The 24,560-nt window shown below is 63.8% G+C and overlaps 1 protein-coding gene across 6 annotated transcripts in view; it reads left to right on the top strand.

Moving 5' to 3' along the window:
• The window catches only part of AHRR (aryl-hydrocarbon receptor repressor), a 50,324-nt gene extending 29,199 nt beyond the window's left edge, over positions 1 to 21,125 (top strand). For all 6 annotated transcript variants that reach the window (XM_036225655.1, XM_036225656.1, XM_036225657.1 and 3 more), the window contains exons 5-11: positions 9,071 to 9,160; positions 10,342 to 10,471; positions 11,087 to 11,220; positions 14,337 to 14,539; positions 16,961 to 17,022; positions 17,280 to 17,421; positions 17,900 to 21,125. In XM_036225655.1, the coding sequence (XP_036081548.1) occupies positions 9,071 to 9,160; positions 10,342 to 10,471; positions 11,087 to 11,220; positions 14,337 to 14,539; positions 16,961 to 17,022; positions 17,280 to 17,421; positions 17,900 to 18,863 (1,725 nt within the window). In that variant the 3' untranslated portion in view covers positions 18,864 to 21,125. The remainder of the gene's footprint in view (positions 1 to 9,070; positions 9,161 to 10,341; positions 10,472 to 11,086; positions 11,221 to 14,336; positions 14,540 to 16,960; positions 17,023 to 17,279; positions 17,422 to 17,899) is intronic.
• Positions 21,126 to 24,560: the final 3,435 nt, after the last annotated feature.

The raw sequence follows: 24,560 nt of genomic DNA, 5'->3' as shown, positions 1-24,560 counted from the left end.
GCCCGCGTCTGCTCACGTTGTCACCTGCAGCCGCCAGGCGGCTGCCCACCCCCGCCGGCCCCTGCTGCTCGCTGGCGGCAGCGAACAGAGAGCCCGGGACTGGGGGTGCTGCCCCCCGCCCCCCGTCACTTCAGCAACAGCCACAGCAGCAACAGCTCGAGCGGAGATGGTGGTGGTGGCTGTGGACGTTCTGCCCTGTGCATGTCACTCCACGCCAGGGACGTCCCCGCGGAGACCGCATCTGCTGCGTTAGAGGACGGGAGGCCAGGCAGCGGATGTGGGCGTCACGGGGCCTGGGGGCCGGGACGAGGGCAGCTCTCCGGGGCTCCCGGGGAGGAGCCGGAGCCTCGGGTCTGGTAGCCCTCTCCCCTGTCTCCACGTCGCCCTCTCAGGGGGCCTGAGGGATCTGTGCGTGGCAGAGACTCGGCCCTGGGCGCGCGCGCCCCCCACTGCCGCGGGCTCTGCGTGGAGGGGAAACTGAGGCCAGAGCCAGGGCGGGGGGGCAGGGGGGGCTGCTGGCCGGCGTCGCGTCGGGGAGGGCATGGCGGGGCGAAGGCGCGGTTTTCAGGGAAACGGGGCTGCGTGGGCCACGTCAAGGCCTCGGCCGGGGGCAGAGGACAGCAGCGGGGCCGGCCGAGCCACGGGGACCAGGCCGCACCCGCGACTCCGGCCCGCAGAACCGAAGCGATCGGTCACGTCCCGGCCGCGTGGGGCCCCCTGGGCTGGCCACCCGCCACTCCGTGCCCGCGCGGAGCTGGGAAGCAGCGAGCTGGCCCTGCAGGCCAGAGGCGGGAGACAGACGGGCGGAAGGGGGGTGCGGGGGAGCAAGCTGCATGCGGGGGTGGGGGCGCCGTCGGGCCGGGGACGGCCGCGTACTGGGCCACGCGTGCTGGGCCCCTGTGGCCGAGTCGAGCGGGAGCGCAGGCCGGAGGTCCGGGGACGCAGGCCGAGGTTCACCCCAGAGGCGGGGGGTGGGGGGGTGGGGGGTGGGCGGGACTGCACCAGCCCCGCAAACAGCGCGGCCGGCAGGGAGCGGCCGGGGAAGCGGCCTGGGAAGCGGCTAGCGTTTCCCAGAACCCAGGACGGAGTTCCCGCCTGGAGGTCCCATGGGCGCGGCGCCTTGCGCTTAGGGACTGGGCGTTTGTGGTGTCACAGCCCACGCCCTGCCGGCCCCACCGCCCCCCGCCCCCCAAGCCTTGCCACCCCTGAGGCTGGGGCCGCAGGTCGCCCCGCAGGCCTGGGAGGTGTTCCCCACGCCCTGCCCTCTGCAGCCTCACTTCCTCGGGCGGCTTCTCAGCGGCGGGGTCTCCACCAGAAGGGCCCAGGCTGACGACGTGGCAGGTGTGGGGCCCGGAGCCCAAGGCCACGGGAGGGAGGGAGGGGGCCTGCGGGAGAAGCCGGTGCAGGGGAGCCGCAGCGGGGAGGCTCACGCCCTCCAGAGGCTCAGGCCCAGGCTCAGGGGGGCGCCCGCGACAGTGACCGACCGTGACAGTGGCCCCAGGAGGCCGGCGTCTGAGAAGCCGCGTCGGGGCGGGGAGGGAGAGCTGACCGCAGGACCAGGAGCCGCGCGGCGGCAGGATAGAGGGCCGGGGGCTCACGGGGAACTGTCCCCGGCTTCGGGGTGCCCCGCGCTTCTCACATCTCAGCATGTTCAACGTGAACCCCTTCGTCCCAGCAAACGACCTTCATCAGGCATAAAACCGCCCCCCACTTCCTCTGGGTGTACCTCTGAACCCTTTCGTTTTCGGCTTGTCTCCACTTTTTAGTCGTTCCTCTTGCAGACGGACACGAGGGACCCTCTGCCCGACTGTCTCCCTTCCGTGGCCACGTCCACCTGTTTGCCACCCCCCCCGCTCGTCGCCCCCAGTGGGGCCCCCTCTGTCCGCGGAGGCGGAGGCCACGTGCCCCGCCGTCTGCCTTCCCTCCGCTCCCTGTTTCCCTCTGGCTCTGCATCCGGGAGGCCGAGCGTCGTCTGCTGCTGTCCCTGAGGGGCCGTCTGCACACTGCGTCTCGCTGATTTCTCAGACCCACGAGCGCCGTCGTCCCCACGGGACTTGGGGGCGCGGTCCCCCGCCAGCACACTGCCCCGCGCTGCCCCGTGGCCTTCGGTCACGAGTCCGCCTCTCTGGCTCCTCTGGCCGGCTCGAGGGCATCCTGTGTCGCGGGGAGCCTGAGAACCTGCCTGTCACCCGGGCATGTGGGGGCGCCCTGCCCGGCGCGCTCTGTCACAGAGCCCGTCCCGCACGGGGACACGGGGGACCCCGGCGCAGCTGGTGCCCGGGGTCGCCGGCAGCGCCCGGGGTTCATGTGGACGGCTCCGGGGGAGGAGGCGGCGGCCGCACCAGCAGCGTCTGGTTCTCACCGCCGACCTCCGGAGGGGGCTTTGTCCCTTTGTCCCCGAGCTGCCCGGCTCCAGCGCCCACGTCAGAGGACGGACCAGAGCTTGGGCAAAGGCAGATGGCGGGGCGAGCAGAGCCTCGTGAGAAATGCGTGCGCTCGGAGAGCGGGCCCCCGCTCTAAAGACGGGCTCACTGCCCTTCAGAAAGCTGCACTCCGAAAGCTTCGGGCACCACGTCCGGGCCCGGCTTGCGTCCCGGGGACGACGGGGCCCCCGGAGCCCCACAGGTGTTGCCGTGCTGTCCCCTCTTTCAGACGGGCTGTGAGGCCGGAGGGGCCGCGCGGCTGGGGCGGCACCGGGGCTGCGTCTCCGAGGTGCCGCCTTCCCCCAGGGGACGGGGACGGGGACGGGGACCGGCCAGCCGCCTGTGCCCAGCTCCGGCCGTGCTCTGCCGGCAGCGAGGCCGGGGGCTGGGGGCAGGACGCGGCCCTCGCCGGCCCGGCCTCCAATCCGGGCGTCCGCGCTGTGGCTGCCGAGCCCGGCCGGGCCAGGGAGGGCGCCTGAGCCCCTCACGCGGTGGCCCCACCGCGGCCGGCCAACCGGTCTTTCAAGGTCGGCGCTCAAGGGCTGGGCTGCTTCATGGCAGAGCCTCAAGGCCAAGTTCACTGCTGGTGGGGTCTGTCAACAGCTGGCCGCTCGCTCGCACGCACGCCAGCCAGAGACGCCCAGCCGCGATCCGGCTCCAGGAGGCCGAGCCAGCCGCCGGCCCGCGGGTCACTGCCCGCCTCGCGTGACCGTGCCGTGTCTCGGCCTGTGTTGTCACTCCATGACCATGGCGACGGCTCCCGGGGGAGCGCCGTGCGCCCCGCTTCCCTTTCTTCCGGGAGGAGCGTCAAGGGGCCGAGAATTGTTCCTCGTCCCTCTTTTCCCTCTGCCGCGACCTTGACAAACTGGCTTTGAAGTTCTGCCGGCCGTTTCTGCCGGGGGCTGGAAGACACCAGCACATCCGGACGTCGGCCGAGGGAGCCCCGCTTTCTCGGACGCGCCCTTGGCCCGCGGAGGGGCTGCGGGGGCCGCAGGGGAGGCGCCAGCGCCGCGCCCTGGGCGGCAGGTGTGCCTTCCGTGACGTTCCGTAATTGAACAGAGATGTGAATTTTCCCCCCTTAAAAAAAGTGCAGCCTTAAGCTCGGGGCCAAAGCCTTTTTTCCACTTGGAAAAGTGACCTCATTTTCCATGTACCATGTTTAAAAAAAAAAAAAAAGCAGAGCAGTCCTGCGGGGCTGCAGGGAGCAGGGAGCAGCGGCCTGCGCGGGGCGGCTGCAGCCGGCCCCACATGTGCCGAGGTGCCTGGCGGCGGCTCCGCCCCGCGGGATTGAAGCCATATGACTCGGCACGCAGTCTCACGGTCTTTCCCCTTTTAAAATTTTTGCCTTGCGAGTTAAAATTAAGGCTGTTTTGGTTGTGACTAATCTCATAAAGTCTTTTTTGAGGCATTTTATGTGCTCGGGCCTTGCGTGTTTCTTTGGTCCTTGAAGTATTACAGCACAACGGAGCCCGTGCCCGCGACCTGGGCTCTGGGAGAGGCCGTGGGCGCCAGCCACCCCCTCCCGCCGCTGCCCTGAGCCTAGGCGGCTGCACCCTCGGCTCGCCCGGGAGTGGACTCGAGGTCCCCGCGGTCACTGCCCGGCAGGCACACGCTGCCTGGAGCCCGTGGCCGCCGGTCACAACAGATTCTCACTCTTTACTGATTTGCTGTCACAGCGAGTAGTCGCTCTGACGGTCCGTCGGAACTGGTACCTTGTCTTCTAACAAGCCCGCGATGGACCCCAGCCTCACCCCAGCCCACCTCTGCCGCAGCCCAGGGGCGGGGCCGCAGGGGCCGGAGGACTGGGCAGCAAAAGGGCGGCCCACGGGGTTCCCCGTCCTGGGATGCTGCTGCCGGCTCCCGAGGCGCGAGCCGCAATGGTGACGGCGCCCGCCGCATGCGCCCGGGGGAGCCAGGCGCTGGGCTCTCCTCCGGCCTGCACCTGCGCCCGTTGCTGCCTGGCTGGTACCAACACTGTTCTCCCTTCGTGGCCCGAAGCCCGCGTCTGCCACGGCAGCACGGGGCAGCAGGGCAGGGCCATGTTGCCACCAACCCCTGCCTGGTAGGAGCCCCAGGACCAGGAGGCAAAGCCAGCGCGGGGCAGGCGTGGGGCGCAGGCTGCGTGCCAGGGCACCGCGCGCCTCGCTACAGAGGTCCCAGCTCTGCTGGTGGCGGCCTGTTCAGGTCCCACCGCAGCCGCCTTTACCCGGCAGGGACAGCGAAGCGTGGTCCAGCCTCGCCTCCGACAGCTTCCTTCTCAGAAACGGGCTCCCGGCCCTCCCGACAGCCACGGTCACAGCGGCAGCACTCAGAGCGGCCGGAGGCGGAAGCCACGCAGGGGTCCCCTGGTGGCCGACGGACGACGCAACGCGACCCGCTCACGCGGCGGGACACGAGTCAGCAAAGGACGGAGCCAGCACGGGCCGCCACGCGGGCTCAGGCCCGGCAGCACGGACGCCGCGTGCTGTCCCCACACGCGGCCCCGAGGGCCAGAGTCGCGGACACGGCAGGCGGTGGTGCCCGGGGGCTGGGGGACGGGAGGGGCGCGTGTTCGGCCGGGACGGAGGTCCGGACCGGGGCGAGGAGGTCCAGACCGGGGCGAGGAGGTCCAGACCGGGGCGAGGAGGTCCAGACCGGGGCGAGGAGGTCCAGACCGGGATGGAGGTCCAGACCGGGACGAGGAGGTCCAGACCGGGGCGAGGAGGTCCAGACCGGGGCGAGGAGGTCCAGACCGGGGCGAGGAGGTCCAGACCGGGGCGAGGAGGTCCAGACCGGGATGGAGGTCCAGACCGGGGCGAGGAGGTCCAGACCGGGGCGAGGAGGTCCAGACCGGGGCGAGGAGGTTCAGCCCTGGACGAGGAGGAAGGTCCGGACGCGAGGGCGGTGATGGCCGCACAGCAGTGTGAGCGACTTAGTGTCACAATCCACACACTTAAAAGTGGCTAAAATGGAAAACTTTATATTATGTACGTTTACCACAACTAAAAAACAATTTTTAGTTAAAAAAAAAAAATGCCATGAAGAAAGTGCCGCGTTGGCTGGGCCAGCGGTCTGAGGGACGTGGGTCCCCCCCAAACCACCCCCGGCACCGGTGCTGACAGGCAGGGCCTGGGCGGGCCGGCGCGTGTGGAAGGGGCCGAGCCGCCCGACCCGAGGGCAGCGTCCCTGGCGCTCACAGGATGGGCAGAGCTGAGCGCCGTGTGCCCTGACGCCGGGTGGGGTCGCGCACCGGGGGCGCCGGGCTCGACACGGCTCCTCAGACCCCGCGCCCGGCCGTGTCGCGTCTGGCCGTGGACAGGACCCCGGGGGTGGCGGTGCGCCCCCTGCCTCACCGTTTGCCAGACGGTGCCTCGTCGGTGCCCCCCAGATCGCGGTGTGTCTGGGGGGTGGTGGCGTGTCGACACGGTCCGGGGCAGCACCCGGGACGGGGGCCAGGGCCACCGCACGCCCGCCCTGCGCTCGGGGACGTCAGGGCGGTGGGCCCGGCGTCGGCATGTCAGATGACGTGGTCAGCACAGTCCGGGGGGCGCGCTCCGGGGTCCGTTCCCGTCCCGCACACGTGCGCCGGGGTCCAGATGTGGGGCGCAGGTTCGTGGTCATCGTCTGGAGCCAGCCACTCGAAGTGGCCGCCGCGGCCGGGGCGCCTGGGACCCGGGCTTCCGTGCTCAGAAAAGCCAGACGAAAGCCCAACCGCGGTGTGAGGCCAGTGCCCTGTGGGCGCCTCTGTCAGGAAAGTCACTCGAAACTGGAACAAGGCACGTCGGCGGCTCGTCTTTCCCACGCCACTCACGGGTCCTGGGGTTGGTGTTGCCGCCTCCGGGGCGGCCTCCACCGGCTGCTGGGGTCTCTTCCTGGCTGGTTGTGACGCCCACTGCGCCCTCCGGCTGTGTCTGTCTGCACTTCCCCCAGGCCGCGCTGCCCCTCCGAGCTGCACCTCCGCGGCCGGATGTGTGGGGACGAGACAGCGGCCAGGGTTTGTCTGTCCTTAACACGTGGCCCTAACTGCCGCGGCTTAGGGCCGGCCGTGCCTGCAACTCGCCTCCGTAGCAGGATTGCTTCGGCAAGTCTGGGCCCGTCACGTTCCACGTAGACTCTCGGCTCAGCATCCCCATTCCTGCAGGGAGACACCCTGCTCTGGTGGCGGGGCTCGCCTCGCGGCTGCAGGTTAGCCCAGCGGGCGGGGCCGCCCCTGACCACCAAGGTCCCTCTGCTCCGCCCCTTCGTCCTCCGTAGGTGCGTCCTGGATGTTTTATTGGGTTGATTCCTGGGGGTTTAGGTGTTCTCATCTGGTCCTGGACTTCTCTTTGTGGGTAGGCTTGGATACAACTTCACTTTGTGTGGTAGGCGTCGGGCGACTTAGATGTTCTGGTTCTTCTAAGTCAGTTTTCAGTGTTTTTCATTTAAATCGTTTAGTTTGTTGACCTTCAGTGCTACTGTTCTCCTGCTGTCCTCGTGGTGTCTACTGGATCCGTAACGGTGTGAAATCCCCGGCGAGTCGGTCTCGCTGGCGGTTATCAGTGTCATTATCTCTTCGGAGAACCAGGGTTGATTTGGTGGAGGGTCGGTGCCCTGGGACCGCTCTGGCCGGCTGCTGTTGATTTTCACGTTTCCTGCCTTGTGCCCGTGGCGGGCTTCACGGGCTTCTTCCCCCGGTTTCTGAGGAGGGCTTCTACGCTCCTCCTCCTAACAGTCATGCTCGGGTCCCTGGGACTTGGTGTTGCCTTTTCTGCTTCTAAGTACTTAGACGTTCCTCAGCGGCCTGCGTGCTCGGGCGTGGGTCTGGGCCGCCTTGTTGTTCTCGTCGCCCTCCTGTTTTCTAGAAGTCTCGGGGTCCGAAGCTCGGGGGTGCCACCAACCTAGGCTGCCTAGAAAGCTTCAGTATCAGTCATTGAAAAGCTCTCATAACGTGAGATTTATAAACCCTAATAGAAAAACGAGCACGTGACACGCACAGGGGGTTTCCCAGAGGAGAAACACGAGTTACCAACGGACGTCTGAGACGGTTTCCAGTCTCATTGCTAATGACACAAATGAAAATTATAACGTAAAATCATTTATCACATCCAATTGCCAAAGGTTCTTAAAAAAGAAGAGAAGAGAAAGCGAGTGCCCAGATGGTCAGGAATTAGGAGACTTGAATATTACGATGACTTCCCGGCCGGCAACTCCATGGAAATTAATTCGAAGTCACCAAATGTCTGTGTTTTAAAGATACAAATTGAAATGTTATGAACTCTGCTGTCCGGACACCTCAGCCTCCCTCGCCTGCAGCTTCCGTGCTGGCAGGAGTCGAGACCGTCCTGCCTCATGGAGGTGACGTGAAACTGGGCAAGCTGCTCCGAGCCGGGCCTGACCCGCACGCACGCCCGCCTGCATCCTGGGCCTTCTCCTTGTGGGGGCCGGCGGGGGACGGCAGACGGCTGAGAGGTCGGTCGGTGGCAGGTCGGTCGGTGGCAGGTCGGTCGGTGGCAGGTCGGTCGGTGGCAGGTAGTCGGTGGCAGGTCGGTCGGTGGCAGGTAGTCGGTGGCAGGTAGCTCGAACGCTCGAGGCTCACGGGTTAGGAGTGCGCTCCCAGTGCATCTCCACGTGACGGCTCTGGGGTGCCCCTGCGGGAGGCGCCGGGGGCTGAAGGGTGGGGCGAGGGGCTGAGGCGAGCACCACAGCCACGAGCCCTTCTCTCCACACCCGAGAGGTCCGCATAATCACAGATAAAGCGGATTCAGCGAGTATGAAAACGTTGCGAAGAACATGCACTGATGCTTTTGAAATCCAGAGGAAACGGGCGCATAGCTGGAACACATTTTAAGATGCCGTGATCGATGTAGGAAAACAATTTTTAACCCGAATTTGCTAACAACCATGACATAAATGACACAGAGCTGTGGTCTCCCTGCGTCACTCACCGCTTCCCCGGAGTGTGCCCAGGCTGGGTGGTCTTAGGGGCGAGGTGAGCCGGACGCTCAAGGGACACAGGGCCCTCGTCACAGATAAGTGGACCCAGAAAACAGAAGGGGGGCAGAGAGCCCCGAGTCTCGCTGAGGATTATGTGTGTGCTTGACAGCAAACTAGTGAGAAGCTTGCGATCTGGCTTTTCCGTAAATACAGAATAGATTTATGAAAAACGCCCAAGTGAAATGAACCAATCCAAAGACAGAACGACTCTTCGTCAGAAAATCTGCCCATGAAATTCGCCACTTTAATAGACTCTCGAGAGTGCGTGGGATTACTTCCATAGATGCAGAAGTAGCGCTTGACGGAGTTGGACTCGTTTTCATGATTAAGACTCTCAGAGGAACCAAAACACAGTGTGGAAGAAGGCGGGGGTGTGGGGAGCACAGCACGAAGGGGGCGCGGGGAGGAGGCCGCTGCTCCGGCGCGCCCGGAGGCGCCCCCGCCTGTCGGAGAGGGTCACGTTTCAGTGAACACACATTTTGCGATCATTCGAAAAACAGGGACCAGGGCTTGGGCTTGGTAGACCGTGACCAAGTTCCCCTGTCATCCGCTGACTTGGGACCTGTTGCAAATGGTCAAAACAAGTTAACGGTGGGCATTTCTGGGGCTCTGAATGCGAGGCCGGAGGCGCGGCGGAGACCCCAGGGCGACGCCCCCGCCCCGCGTGCGCCTCAGCCCGGTTCTCCTCCGTGCAGACCCTGGACGGCTTCGCCCTGGTCGTGAGCGCGGACGGGGTCATCTTCTACGCCTCGGCCACCATCGCAGACCACCTGGGCTTCCACCAGGTAAGCGCGGCGCCTCGGTCAGCCTCTCGCGGGGGGCGCTCATGGTCACGTCTCCAGACCCGGCTTTCCTCGTCACGGAATGTGGGGGGCTCCGGACACCCGGGCGGGGCGCGGCGGTGGCAGGCGTGTGGACGTAGGACTCGACGCGAGACTCCTGCACACGCGGCAGCTGCGGCAGCGCGGCCCTGGTGCGGGGCGCGCAGGCGAACCGCAGGCCGGAGCCGGCGGCCGCGCGGGGCTCGGCCGGTGGGGGGCGTCTCGCGGGCGAATGCGGGCGGGAGGGAAGGGCCCGGCGGTCGCCTCTGGCGTGACCGTGGCATCGGGTGGCGGTAATGCGTCTGGAAGGTGACGGCAGGGTCAGGAGGCCGCGAGAGGAGATAGGTGACTCGGAGCGCGCCCGACCGCGAGGGGAACAGCAAGGCAGAGGGGTGCGCGGGACGCCCGCAGGAGCGCGCGGCGCGGGGACACGCGGGGACCCCCCGGGACACGCGGGGACCCACCAAGCTGTGAACGTGGGACGCGGCACTTTCCGGCCTGTACGTTGTGCTTGTATCACTAGTTTATCAGAGAAACGTCCCTGTGGGAGGCGCTCGCGGGCTCGTGGAGCTGTGGGTGCGGGGAGAGCCGACGGGTAAGCCGGCAGGCCCCAGGCGAGACGAGACCGTCAGGTGAGGGGCGGCAGGTGTGCAGCTGCAGGGGAAGCCTGGCCGCCACCTCCACCACCAGCCCGGACCGCGACGCCCTGGCGAGGACGCGCTCCTGCCCCACGCGCGCTCCCTCCCAGTCCGCGTGGCCTGCGGGGGGCGGGTGACCCGGGCCGCTGGTCTCCGCCACGCCCCTGCTCCTGCTGCCCGAGGCGTGCGGCGGCCGGAGCCCCCAGCCGGCCTTGGCCACGTGACACCGACGCGGCTCCGAGGCACGACGTTGGAGTCAATTCAGAAACTGGGTGTCTCGGCCCAGGTGACACCGGGGCGCTGGGCCTCCTGCCTGCCCTCGAGGGCGCCTCCCGGCGGGCGGGCGGGCGGGCGCGTCCTGCTGGGGGGAGAGCCCAGCCCCAGGCCTTCCGTGGGCTCTCTCCACTCGGGTGACCTCTCGGCAGGTGGCCGAGGCATTGCTCGGCGGGAGGCCCTGGCTGCGGCGTGAAGCCAGGGCCGGGCTGAAACCCTGCCGCACCGTTTCAGACGGACGTGATGCACCAGAACGTGTACGACTACATCCACGTGGACGACCGCCAGCACTTCCACCGGCAGCTGCACTGGGCCATGGACCCGCCGCAGGCCGCGTGCGGGCAGCCCCCGCGCCCAGACGCAGGTGGGCCTCCCGGCAGGTGCCCTCAGACGAGCACGGCTCCCGGGGACCGCCCACCCGGCCGTCTGTCACACACACACACACCCTGGTCACCTCCCTTCCGCCCTCCTCCCCACCTCCCCCCTCCTCCCGTCGGCCCCATGTGGCCGGCCAGATGGGTGGCAGCTCCCGCCACGTCTGTGCCCCCTCAAGGCATCTTTCGGGAAATCCCTTTGCCCGCACTTGGTTTGCCTGAGAAGCCCTGGCTGCCGTCTGCCCTTGAGGCAAGACCCCTCAAAGCCCCCAGATGGCGGCCTTGCCCTTCCAGACAGAGCAGGCCGGAGGTCGGGGAGACTGCCAGTCTCACGAGCCGGCACGGTGTGAGCCGTGAGCTGAGCGACCGGTGTGGACCCCGGCGCCGTTCGGGAAGCGCCAGGCGGACCCTGCGCTGCCGTGGGCGTGGCCTTGCGGGGCACACTTGTCACAGCGCTGTCCGCGGGCCGGGGCGGGCGGGAGCAGGGGCGCTTCCAGCGAGCGGCTGTGCAACCACGGCGTGGGCCACGTGGCGATGCCGCCATTGGTGCACGACCTGGCTCACCGAGCGTTTCTGCTTCCGCGGTTCTCTGTCCTCGCGAGCAGGCGAGGACGCCGTCCTGGGGAGGCTGCTCAGGGCCCAGGACGGGGCCGCCGGCCCCACCGAGTTCGCGGCCTTCCTGAGGCGCTGCTTCACCTGCCGCGTGCGCTGCCTGCTGGACAGCACCTCGGGCTTCCTGGTGAGTGAGTGGCGGGGCTGCGCGCGCCCCGGGGCGGAGGGACTGGTGGAAGCGAGGGGCTGGGGTTCCCGGGGGGCCGGGTCAGCAGCAGCGAATCCGGGCACTGGCTGCTGCCGAGGACACGCCCCCGCGGAACGCCGAACGCCGATCGCCAGGTGGCTTCGTCCCGGCACTTAGCCGCCCCTCATTCAGATCCATCTCAAAGTGTTTTCCTGGTTCCCACACCTCCCCGCTGCGGAGACGGGGCAGGCAAGAGCCACGAGTGCCCGAGGCCAGCGTCCTCGCGGTTCCCGCCCCTCGTGCCCGACCTTCGTGTTCCTCTGCCAGCTCCTGACTCGAGGGGCCAGGGGAGAGGAGGGTAAGCCCTCCAGGAACGCGGCCCAGCAGAGCCCCCAGTCCAGGCCTGACCCCTGTCCCCCCGCCCCCCGGCCCTCCCACCCTGTGCCCACGCTGCACTCCGTGGCGGGCTCCCGGAAGCTCAGCGCCCCCGTCGTGGGCCACACTTCGCCCTGCGGCCCTGACCCCAGGGCCTTTTGCCATCAGCACCACAGGGCAAGCCCCTCCGGGGGTGGTCACCGCTGCCCCCAGGTCCTTGACCCCTTGCTGCGTCTCCCCAGCTGCCACTTGGGGCCGTCTCCTTGCCCAGGCTGTAGCTCAGGGAAGGATGAGCCCCAGTGTTGGGGACCGAGCATTCGGCACAGCCGCCGAGGTTGGCCAGGGCTGAGCCAGGAGTTCCTAGCAGGGGCTCAGTGGCCCCTGAGGAGGGAAGGCGGGCAGCGGCCATCTGTGGACGGTCCCATGAGGGGCCCTGCAGCCCAGCCCTCGTGGCCGCCAGCAGCTCGTAGCTCGTCCCATCAGGCTCAGGGCCACCATGTGGTGCCGGCCACAGTGCCGGGGCTGTCTCACTGCCCTCTGAGCCACCCTCCAGCCCCTCCCACGTGTAGCGGCCAGGTCCTGGGCTGGGACCCTCGGCCCCGCAATCTGCAGGCTGGCCAGCTCAGAGGCCCGTGGTCAGCATGGTGGCAGGAGTTCTAGCAGCCTCGGCCTATGGCTGGTCATTTTGTTTCTGCATTAATAGTTGTTTTAATAAAAACATTGCTTGTACATAATACAAATTCAGTCACTTCAGCACAATAGAGGATAAAAAGCAAAAATGTCCCGACTTTGCCCCTACCCAGGCTCCTTCTCCAGATGTTACCCCCTTCACTTCCTGAGGCATTTCCCCAGCTCCTGGCTCCCCTTGGCCACCTTCCTCCCAGCCCCACCCTGGCCCACGAGGGGGCCTGATGTGGGGTCCAGGAGACCCTCCTTGGGGCCCTGTGTCCCGCAGCTCCTGAGCCCTGGGCCTGACGCGGCTGACCCCTCTCCAAACCAGGGTGCCTACCAAGGATGCTGTGCTTCCAGCCCCATGCCACCTGCCTCAGGCCACCTGACATGCCGAGTTGCTTTGCATTTGCCTGGAGTGACGGCCGCCTAGCGAGCCATTCCTGGCTGACTCCAGGAACACCAAACACCATGTCGTTTGTGGCAATAACTTGGCTTCAGCCATTTGGCAGTGCAGCGATAGCTTCGTGGTTCCTGGATGTTATTCTTCTGCCCAAAGGGGACAGTGATGGAGGTCTCTGGTGGGTGACAGTGGCTCTGAGGCCAGGGCCTGAAACAGAAGTTCTCGTGGACCTGCTGGTGTCAAGCCCTCCCCAGGACCCTTCGTGAGAGAAGCAGCTGTTTGTTTGCACTGTGATTTTGATGTGCACATAATCACTCATCTTTCATTTAGTCAATCGGTTGTCCATAAAGTCTCCTATTTTGATATCTCTAAATTCTGTGGGAAACAAGATAGTTACCATGTAGCTCGATATAGATGGGTTGTACAATCCAGCAGAGAGAAAAGTGTAGGTTAGAAATGAGACTAGAAGCACTGAATAGAGGAAACGAGCAAAAGAAATTAGTTTGAAAAGTGTCTGATTATATTTCAGCCGCGCATGCTGGGAAGTGCTCAGGCATGTACAGCAAACACTGAGGGCGACATGTGGGCTGCTCGTCGTTGGCGTGGACCTGCAGACCCGCAGCTGTGCCCTGAGGCTGTGGGAAGGCCGCGCCGGTCCAGGGTCTGGGCAAGGCGGTGCTGTGTGGGGCTGGCTTCTGCTGCCCACGGGAGCCCTCTGTTACAACCGTAGGCCTCTAGAGGGTCAGTTGACATTAGCTTGGTAGCTTGAAATCAGCTATGGTGGAAATATTTACACCAAAAAATCTGGCGAACAGTACAAATCAGGTCTCGCTTCCCTGGAGAGCCTGCCGTTACACGTCCCAGCACACCCCCGCCCTGCGTCTTCCACACCAAGGACACGACTGGTGCACAGCAGGTGCTTTGCAGGCATTTGTTCATTCACTAAATCTGTAGACAAATGGAGAGATGATGGATGGGTGGATGTGTGGGTGGGTGGAAGGTGGGTGGATGGAGGGGTGTGTGGGTGGAGGGGCAGGCCGGAGAGGGGCGCCATGGTGTGGGTCACGGTTCCATCTAGGGCAAGCACACCCTGAAGGCACTTGGTAACTAATTCAATAGGTCAGTTTTTGCATTATAGTGAGATCTTTTATTTTCTTTTATCCCAAAGTCCTAACTTACTTGCTGGCTTTTAAAGTCACACTACACACTGGAGATAAACCAAATAGAGCTGCCCCTGAGCTTTACCATCAGGAGTGAAGGAATGATAATTTGGGAATGAGGGCTCTAAACTGAAACAGGCCTCAGAGATTATCTACTCCAGCGAGTCCCGCCGGGGTGCTGCCTGATCGTTCTGTCCTGGGTCCACGACAGCCTGAGTGGATGCACGTTCACGCTTGCCGTGTGAGAGTTGGCACACACCCCACAGGGCGAGCGCACACACGGGAACGTGCTCTTCAGCTAAGGGCATCACGGAGCCCACAGAGAAACCACGGACCACTCCAAGGCCTGGGGGTGTCCATGCCCCTCGGAGGCCACGCGCGGAGTGCTGGCTTCTGTCGCCCCGGTGACACAGGGTCAGACGCTACCCCGCATGCCCCCTGAACGGCGGCTCGTGTCCTCCCAGTCGCTAATTCGCTCTGTGGGCATGTTTCTGTCTTTAAAACACCAGACGATGCAGTTTCAAGGAAAATTAAGATTCCTGTTTGGACAGAAGAGGAAGGCGCCGTCAGGAACGGGCCTGTCCCCCCGGCTCTCACTGTTCTGCATTGTGGTGCCGGTCCTGCCGTCCGTGGCGGAGATGAAGACCAAGGGCGCGTTTCCGTTTCCGCGGGCGAAGCACAGGCCAGACGCTGCACCTGTGACGGACGCAAAGTGAGTACGCGCCGCGGCGCCACCCCCACGTCGCCGGCCTGCCGCCCTGTCCGCTCCGTCCACCCCGTCTGCCCCTGTCCACCCGGTCCGCCCCTGCCCGCTCCCTGCGCCCTGTGCCCTCCGTCCACCCCTGTCCGCTCCTGCGCTCCGTTTGCTCTGTGAGCTCCGTGCGCCCCGTCCGCCCTGTGCGCTCCGTCCGCCCCTGTCCGCTCCTGCGCTCCGTGCGCTCCGTGAGCTCCGTGCGCCCTGTGCCCTCCGTCCGCCCCTGCCCGCTCCGTGCGCCCTGTGCGCTCGCTCCGTGCGCCCCTGTCCGCTCCTGCGCTCTTTGCGCTCCATGCGCTCCGTCCGCCCTGCCATTTCCAGCGGCAGCGAGTTTGGAGGCTGGTGCTACTTCAGCCAGCTCAGTGTGGAGGCGGCCACGAGGAAAAACACATGCTGCTCACACCACATTCGTAGCGCTGCCTACACCGCCTGGTCCCTGAGTCCTCCGGTGACAGTCCAGTCGCAGCAGGCTTCTCTCGCGCGCCCCAAAGCTACCTTCCTGACTCCGCCCTGGGTGGCTGTGAGTGCACGCTCGGCCGTGGAGCGCTGCCCTCCCCGGCCCCGCGTCGCCGGGCCGGTCGCGGTTGCTCCGTGTGGCTTCTGGGGACAGTGCCGCGGAGCCTGGGGCCGTGCTCTGGGGCCTTGACACGCGCCAGCACGCGAAGACAGCAGTTTTGTGGGGCGGTTTGAAATGAAATATCTGCCTCATTTTTAAAGATGAAATATGAGAGAGGGAAAACAACACCAAGGAGGGGGAGAGCGACAGGCGGGCGGTGTGCGGGGCGCGGCCCGGGCCCTGCGCGTCCGAACGGGACGCGCGCGCCGCGCCCGCCGCTCACGCCTGCGCCAGCCGCCGTGCTCGGCCGTGCGCGTCGCCCCTCGCTGTCTCCGAGGGCCCCGTTCCTAAGTTGCCATGGCTCGAAAATTATAACAAACTCACACGATGAGTTTCCTCTTGGCCGTGCATGTTTGTCCTAACGGTGGAGTGGAAATCCCGCCCTCCCGTCGCCGCTTGGGGGCAACTGCGCGAGGCGGGCTCCTGCCGCCCCCTGGCGCCCGTGCGGGGAACTGCAGGCCGGCCGCCTGGGCGGGCCCCACCCTGTGGCCTGGAGCCCCACCTTCCTCGCAGGCGCAGGGATGCGAAGGTGACACGCACGCACGGTGACGGCTGAGTCAGTGCTGGACGGCCCCTTTTGTAGAACATTATTAAAACTCACGAGGGCAGACGGAGGCCCCAGGAGAGTGGTGAGTCCACTCAACTTTTAAGAAAAGCGACTCCTTGAGCTTCCTGGGAACGCCCGCTGCTCTGAGTGGAGGTGATAGCCAGCGGTCAGACCCACGTCCCGCTCGCTTCTCTCGAAGCTCGGCGATGACGCAGGGTGCAAACCCGGAGACTCAGAGGCCCTGGCGGCCGTCTGGACGCGCAATCGACCCTGCGGACAGTTGCCGAAGCGCTTTTTTCCCGACAGGTCTTCACGGCCTTCTCGCCCGACAGTGCAGGGTTCCGTCTGGGTGGATGCACTGGCTTGCTAGCTTATGCGTCCCAGATTCAGGACACAGGGCCTTTTGCAGTTACTCCTGGACATGCCAGAGTGACAGATGTTTGAGTCACCCGATGCACGTGGCCCAGCCGAAGGAGATGCCCCTTCTGTCTCTCATCCGTCTCTGGTCTTTGTCTCGTCTCTGTTCTCCTGCAAATGGGTCCAGGGGAGGTAGGGCGGTGCTGGGAGCCCAGGCTCTGGCGCCAGGTGCGGAGACTTGACTCCGCTGCTGTCCCTGCTTGAAGAGTGGCCCCAGGCAAGTCACTTAACACTTCTGAGCCTCAGTCTTTGTCTTGAAAAATAATTTTAAAGAAGAATCAGCAGGAGGTGTTACCTTACGATTTAAGGTTGTACTTAAGTTCCATGTCAGGTGTGTGCACGTTTGTGTGTATATGTATGTGCATGTGTGTGTGCACATGTGCACGTTTGTATGTGCATGCATGTGCATGTGTGCATGCATGTGCACGTGTGTGTGCACATGCACACATGGGGCGAGGGCTCGACGTTCACTAGTGTTCACAGTGACCGCTGCAAATCGCAAGAGTCAACAGGATTTTCATGCTTCCCGTGCAGAATAAAACTAAGCACCGAAAAATTGTTCTTGGTGCTTGTCTACTGTCTGAAGCAAATTCTTTAGCCCTTTATTGGCCTGAAAAGTGATGGGAATTGGAATTTTCTGCAAACCCGTAGCCGAGCCGGGCCTTTGCGACCGAGAGCGAGTTAGCCAGTGTGAGTCGCTGTGCCCGCCCGCCCCAGGCGCGGCAGCAGCCGTCGTGTTGCTGGCTTCCGCCACCGGCACACGTAACCTGCACGCCCTTTTGCTACCCGTTCTTTGCAGAGTGAAAGCTACCAGGAGTCTGTGTGAGTCCGAGTTGCACGGAAAACCCAGTTTCTTAGCAGGTACTTTTAAAGTTCATTTAGTCCTCTTCTGTAAATGGGTGACATGAGTCTCTATCCCTAGCGGGCTCCCCCTGCCCCCTAGACCCCGGGCTCATTCATGGGGATGCCCCTTGGGGTGGGTGGGGGTGCTGGACGAGGGCCCCTCCCGTGGGTCTTCAGCTCCCAGGGAGCGCCCACCGAGAGCAGAGTTGCTCGCTGGGTCCGGGCTCTGTCCCGCGGTCACGGTCACGGCTTTTCCCTCCTCTGAACCCTGACAGGAAGGAGCAATGGAGAGCATGGCGCCTCGGTGTTCCGGGCACAAGTGGATGCCTGCTGCTGGGCCCGGGCTCCAGCCAGGGCCACGTGCCTATGCCTACGGGGTGGCCCCGACCTCGTCCTTGGCCCTGAGGGGGCCGCAGGGTGAGTGGGGCCTCTGGCAGCCCCAGGACCCCCTAAGTCACAGCCGGGCATTAGGAAAGAAAAGAATGACTGGTGGCCTTGACCGTGACAGTGAGCCTCGCTGTCCTGCCCAGACACGCCTCTCACCTGGAGGTCGCCATGGATGTGTGAGCGTGGCCAGGCACCATGGGGCTTCAGCCAGGGCTGCCAGGGCTTCAGACCCCCTCCGACCCCCAGCCACCTGCAGCCCGGACCCTGGGTGACCACCCCTGCGTCCCCTACCCCGAGCCCTCAGAACCCAGCGGGGCACCCGGGAGGCCGTGGGAGGGCTGGGCACAGGGAGGGATGGCGCGGGCGCCGGCGTGCTGGGGCTGTGGGCATGCGCAGCCGTGCGGGCGCCCCCATGCTGGGGCTGTGGGCATGCGCAGCCGCACGGTCTCAGCCGCTGCCGCCGAGGTTCAGAGCCCTGCCCTGTCTGACGGGCATCTGCCCTCCGCAGGGACAGGGGCGCAGGGGAGCATGGCAGGGCACGGAGAGACATGCACACGTACGACTGCCGCTTCCAGACGCCGGGACCTGGGAGGCACCTGAGCTGGGGGACAGGGAAGCGCGGCCAGGACGGGGCCAGGCTGAAGCTGGAGCCCAGCAGGGGTGAGCCGTTCCCCACACATGCCGCGGCCCGGGGCTCCTGCCTGTCCTCCCCCGGTGGCCCAGGCACCGTCCCTGCCTTCAGGAACCCCCCCAGCTGTCACCAAGCCCCCGGCGCCTTCCCCAGCCGGGCCAGCAGAGGCTTGCGGGATGGAGGTCAGGGCCAGGCGCGCCCTTCCGCCAGCTGCCCCTTCCCGCAGGGGGGCCTGGAGAACCGGCTGCCTCAGTCCTCTGTGCAGCGGCTTGCAGTAGGAGGCTATTCCACTGAGGACATCAAGGTGCGAGGTGTGCCCATGCCCTCAGGAGCCCCATGCAACCCCATGTTGTCCTCACTCAATGTGCCCATCAAGATGGAGAGTGACTCCGGGTCTGAGAATGCACCAGATGGCTACTGTATGCCCCCAAGCCAGATGTGGCTGGGAGCCAGTGACGTGGCCAAGAGACAGCTGGTCACTTTCCCTACTAGGATGCACCTGAAAACAGAGCCAGACTCCAGGCCCCACCTGTACAGCCCGCACCTGGGGCCCGGCATGCTGGGGGCACCCCCCAGGCCAGGCAGGGAGCTCGCCCCGGGCCACCCCTCGCCCTGCATCTGCCTGGAGCCTCCTCCCTGCCTCTGTGTGCGGGGCCACCAGCCCCCAACTCTGGGCTGTGACTGCAGAGCTCCTGCGCCCACACCCGTGGTCAAGCGTGAGCCGCTGGACTCAGCCCCGTGGGCTGCTCACAGTCAGGGCGGGGTGCACAGGGTGCTTCCCAAAGGTGCCTTGGCAGCACTGGTGCCGCCCACCGCCTCTGAGGGCGCTTTCCGGCCATAGGGCTGGGCACTCGTGGTGTGCGGCGTCTGTCTGTGCTCCGCTGGGCTGTCGGCGGGCAGGCGCCAGTCGGAGCCTGTCTTCAGTGACGCTGCGCAGAGTGGCACAGGTTTGCCTGTCACGTGGGCTACAGCACGTTCGGCAGTTCCTAAAGCAGCACCGATCCTCGGATGCAGAGGTCTTGGTCTGTTCACGTGTGACAGTATTTCCCTGGGCCTGTGCGGGGGACCCCGCCCGGGCAATCCGCCTGCCAGGAGGGAAAGCAGAGGTGGTGTGCCCCGTGGCCCCGCCCAGCTCCCGGCACAGGCCCCCCACGGCTGAGGCAGTGAACCGGGGCTGTCACTGAGCTACTGCTGACCGTGCACCCACTCATGGAAGGACTCCAGAAAGTTCCAGGCAAGAGGGGCTGTCAGGGCCGAGTCCTGCCGCACGTGCTCTGAGACCCCCAGCAGGGTCTAAGGCCACACGGAGTGGACATTCACGGGGCGATGCCCGGGCCCTTCCAGAAGTCTCGCCGGGGTCTCGGGACACGGCGTGACCCAGGCCCGCAGAGCCTGCATTTGCAGGTAGAGACGCTGAAGTGCAGCGGCGAGAACGAGAGCCTGCCGCGTCCTGCCGTGCAGCCAGCTGTCTGCAGGTTTTCGAATGAGGGCTCGGCCGCTGTCTCAGGAGGATTATTAGAGACATTCAGGCCGGCAGTATATGTACATGTGTATTTTAATCGAAAAGGCAATACATTCCGATTGTAGGAAATTTGGATGCAACGCACAAAGTGCAAAGCGAAGGTGACGCCCAACCCCCACCCAGTGAGGGCTGCGGCTGACGGCAAAGTCTCAGGGCATAGAAGCCAGCACCAGGCTGGGGGCCACAGCAGGGAGACCCTTGGGTCCGGGGTGCCCCTGCCGCCCAGCCCGCCCATGTTGGGGTGCACAGACCCCGCCGCCTCAGGAACAGGACATCTGTCCTAAAGTCACCGCCCCCAGACATCTCCGATGTGGCGGGAGCCCTGTGGTGAGGCCTCGCTGGTCCACGGGAGCATGCTGCTCTTCGGCACGGGCTCTTTTTCTCTGTCGTCGGTGGCTTAGGGTGTCCACGTTCAGATTCTGGGTTGATGCTGAAGCTCTTTAGTAAATGCCAGCTGAGGACCTGCTGCCTGCAAGGACCTGCCACCCTGAGAACCCCGCCCCCCCGCCCCTGCTGGCCCTGCGTCTCCTGCCTTATCGGGCGGAGCAGAGAGCACCTGCATGCTCTCGGCACCAACAGGCAGGAGGCCTAAGGCGGGGGGATCTCAGAGTCTCCCTGCTGCTTCCTTCCTGGTAAAAGCAGAGGGCTCCCCGCCCGGAGCCCTGCCTCTCACCGTGGGTCCACTCCGCTCGCCCTCTGGGGCGGCGCCCCCTCGGCACCACATTCAGCCGGGGGGCCACGGGCTGCCGTGAGCTCCTCATGGTGCGGAGGCCGGGAACCTCTGCATGCGTGTGACATGGGAAGGGGCTCTCAGGGGTGACAGAGTGCAGGGCCATCATCGCGTATTTGCACACCGTCGCCGGACCCCAGTGTAACCGGAGAGCTGCAGGCCGGACCCTTTCAAACACACTCCGTTGTCCTGCCCGGGAGGGCCACAGTGCCTGGCCACCCTACCGCACCCCCTCCCCACAGTCACACAACCCGCGTGTCCCCGTTCTCCTCGGGCCGTGGACACCAACGTGGATGCAGCCGGGAGACAGGGCTCCGCCGTGCAGAACTCAGTGTGTGGGCCTCGGCTCTGCAGGTTCTGTGTTCTCCGCACGTCCACTGTGCTCACGCCCAGGTCCCTCCCTCTGCTGGCGAGCCGCAGCAAAGCTTCCCGAGTCAGCACTTGGCCGCTGCACACCCACGGCCTCCTGCAAAGGCGGGAGACGGTGGCTGGGCTCAGGTGCTGCAGGCGCTTCCGCTCTGTGCGCGCCAGCGCCAGACGCAGCTCCGCTGTCCGCAGCTCCGGCCTGTGTGGCCGGAGCCCGTGAGGGTCAAGCTCAGGCGGTGGGGCGGAAGGGAGGAGATCAACAGAAGTCATATTTGACATTTTCGCAGTTTCTACTGGAAGGAAAAGTTTTAATATCTAGACTGATTTGTTGAACTTTATGAGTGGACGCACTATAGTAATCTAACTCCTTGTGGTAGTCTCAGTGCCTTTGAAAAGAGCTTTCAGATGTATTTCTGATACTGTGCCTTCATTATATTTGCAATACTAATGTAAAATAAATCACATTGCTATGTGTACACCATAAATGGAAACGTCTTTCATTTTTCGGATGGAGTCGCTTGATCTCCTTGAAAGCGTGCCTGACTAATTTACAGTCGAAGGTAGTCCTTCGCTGATAGGCAGACGGCAGAAAGGAAAGTGAACGCAAACAGGTAACCGCAGCGGAGCCAAAGCCGCGGGGCGGGGGGAGGCGAGGTGGACACTGGGCAGCGCCCCCGCTGCGGGCCAGGAGTGCTTGCTCAGCGCCTTCTCCCTCGCTGGCCAGTCCCTCTCCCGCCCATGGCTGAGGGTTAGGGGACCCTCCCAGGTGCCTGCAGGACGCCCTAGACTTGACCTGTCTTGTAGGGAGCAGACACCTTGTCCCATGTGAGGGGGACCCTCTGGGGCCAGCCCTGCCTGGGCCAGGATCTAGTGACAGGTGTGTAGGAAGGGGTAAGGGTCACTGGGGCCCAAGAGGAGACCCTCCCATAGCCCAGGCCGTGGTGACTTGGTTTCCTTCATCTGGTCCAGGGGCACCCCGAGCCAGCGAGTCTCGGGTGCCCAGGACGGAGCACACACCGCCCCCACCTGGCAGCAGGTCCAGCCCTGGCCAGGTGTCCTCTGCCGTCCTGAGATCCCCACGTCTTCCCAGCGCAGAGCAGGCTGCTTGCCCTCCCTCTGCCCCCCGCACCCCTCCCCATCTCGCCCACGCTCCGCAGACTCACCTGTGCTGAGACCTGAGGCGGGGGGCACTCACTGTCACTCCATCACAAGACTGCCCTGCTCGTGCCTGCACAGACCCCCTGGTGTGCTTCTCAGGGCTCAGGACACCCCGAGAGTGCTGCGTGGTCCCGAAGGGGTCCTGCTGTGCTGGGGCTGCGGAGACAATGCTGTGGGCGGGGCCTCGCCAACAGCAGCACTTAGTTTTCATATTCTAAATGGAGGCTGGACCCCAAGATTGGGCTGTGACTCCTCGCTGTGTCCTCGCGGTGGGAGGGGCCAGGAGCTCTAGGGGGTCTCTGTTTTAAGGACACTCATCGTCATGGCCTAGGCCCACCTCCCCACACCATTACCTTTGGGGTTAGGTTTCCACATTTGAAGTTTGGGGGACACGAACATTCAGACCGTGGCGGCAGCACACCAGCACCCCTGCTAACCCTGGGTGTTGTCGGGCACTTTGCTGTTGTCCTTCGGACAGAGCGAAGTGCCGGCTAGTCGTCCTACCTGTGTTTCCTTCCGCCTGTCCTTCAGCAGTAGTTGTTGAGTCCCTGCTGCATGCCAGGCCCTGTGTCAGAGGACAGACCAGGGACGGAAAGATGCAGACATCAGCCAGGTGCTGGCACTGATGCCGTGCGCACAGTGTGCACACGGCAAGGGGAAGACAAGTGCCCACAGGGCCGCTGAGTGCTGTTATGCATCAGAGGGGGGCGGGTGACGCACAAACAGATTGGCCGGGAGGGCGGGGGGCAGTGCACGTGGCAGCTTTGTGGGCAACGCCGCCCTGGAAGCCAAGACCTGAAGTTGACTTGCAGGCGCAGGGACAGTGTGGGCGGGAGGGGGTGGAGGTGGCCGTGGGCTGGAGTGAGGGGAGGGAAGGTGGGACAGGTGCTTCGGGCCGGCAGGTCATAGGTAGGTCTGAGTGAGGGGACGGCAGGGCTTCGAGCGGGAAGGCCCCTGGGCTGTGGTTGGAAGGTCTCGGGCAGCAGGGTGCTCCCTGGGGACGCTGGCCTGGCGGGCAGCACTGGCCTGGTCTGCCCCTGGTCCCTGGCTCTCCATACTTGTTAGCCCCCTGGGCGGTGTGTGGTTCTTTGTGACCCTTTGTGTCCCCTAACAAGATAGTAGCACCCGTTACAGATTCGCTCAGTCTGCAACTTGTTTTTTTCACGTAAGGATTTTAAAAAATCATACAAGATTTTAAGATTTAGCATAGCAAACTGTCTCTACAGCGTGTGCGTTTAGCATCCTAAGAAAATGACTCTGATAGCAGCTTTGACACAAAGCCCATTTGTCCAACGCCAGCTTTCATGTCCCCAACGGGATGTGTGTAAGCTCCCCTCCATGCCTAAGAATCCCGTTCCCGTTTTAGGTTTTTCTCATTGATTGTTTTGCTATTTTAAAATCTTATTTACTTGCGTCCTGATATATTTGAACATATTTCCACTTGTTTTGCGTTCCTAGTTACATGTGCTCCCTTGGTGCTTCCTTTCCCACTGTGTGGGTTTGTTTGCTCTATTCTTCCCTCATCTGTCTGGGAGTCACATCGCTACTGGTTTCTTCAGTGGTTATTAGCAACATGTGCACTTAACTAGGTCTCAGATGGAGCTTATCAAGGTCTCGATTCCCCCAGGACAGGGGGATCCCAGGACCTGAAGAAACTGCTTTTGGGGCTGTTTCCCCTGGTCCTTGCGTACTGAGGGTGACCTCTGGGCATCTGGCTGTGAAGGAAGTCCAGGTGAAGGTGTGAAGCCCTGGCCTGGGCATCAGGACCACCCCTCCCCGGTCCAGAGGCGCTCTCGTTCACCCAACGCTTTCCTCCCTTTGCCTCCGTGGCTGTCCTGTGTGAATTCTGTTGGCATTTCAAAGGGTGACTGCCATTTTTAGCCCATGTTTGCTGGAGGCTTTTCAATTATTTGGTTTGCCAAAAATAGAAATCAAAAAAGATTTTTAATAAAGGTTTCGTTTTTTAGTTTTGAGGAAGAAAAAAGTCCTTTAATAAAGAATCCTATTCTTTTCTAAACAATAGTAATTTATTCTCTCACAGTTCTGGAGACCAATAGAACATCACATTTTTAACTGTCCTTCCTGGTGAACTGAGCAAATTAGGGGTTTCTACATCCGAATGAGACTAACAGCATGAGTCTCCATTTCCTATGTTAACTGTTGCTGTGTCCTGAAGTGAATGCCCTGAAAGCTTTGATCTTTATAGCAAAGGTTTTCTTTAGTTTCAAAATGCCTTTTCGGTTATCTTGTCTGAGTAATTTTAACTTTGTTTACATTCTCCATTACTCAACCTAGTGTTACATGTTCACAATTACTAGGTATGGATGAAATAATAAATAATAATAAATATTGGCCATCGATATGAAGACCTGCCAGCCGCTCAGCTGATTGGCAGGGTGTGGTTCTGTGGCCGTGGCAATGGTGGGGGCTCGCGCACCTCCACCTTCCTGCCCCCCAGGCCTGTGCTGCAGCCCTCATCCCCCACTGCCGCCCTCCGATGCCATCCCAGCGTCCTTCCGGGCGCCTGCCGGTCTGGGCATCTGCAGACTTTCAGGAGGTGCCTCCCACCCGCACGGCCTAGCGTTGGCGACAGTGACGGTTTCCTTTGCAGGCCCCGTTAAGGCAAATGGTCCTTCTCACCACACACACACGCACGCGCCCCGACACCCTATTAGCGCGTTTTCTCCTCGGAGAGTTCAGCTCCGGCCCGTGGGCCCCGCTCGCCAGGACGCAGCGGCGGCGCGGGCTGCGGGTCGCGCGCG

This window comes from Rousettus aegyptiacus, unplaced genomic scaffold (assembly GCF_014176215.1).
Source record: "Rousettus aegyptiacus isolate mRouAeg1 unplaced genomic scaffold, mRouAeg1.p scaffold_m13_p_8, whole genome shotgun sequence".
Classification (NCBI taxonomy): domain Eukaryota; kingdom Metazoa; phylum Chordata; class Mammalia; order Chiroptera; family Pteropodidae; genus Rousettus; species Rousettus aegyptiacus.
This window is presented reverse-complemented; position numbering and strand designations above follow the sequence as displayed.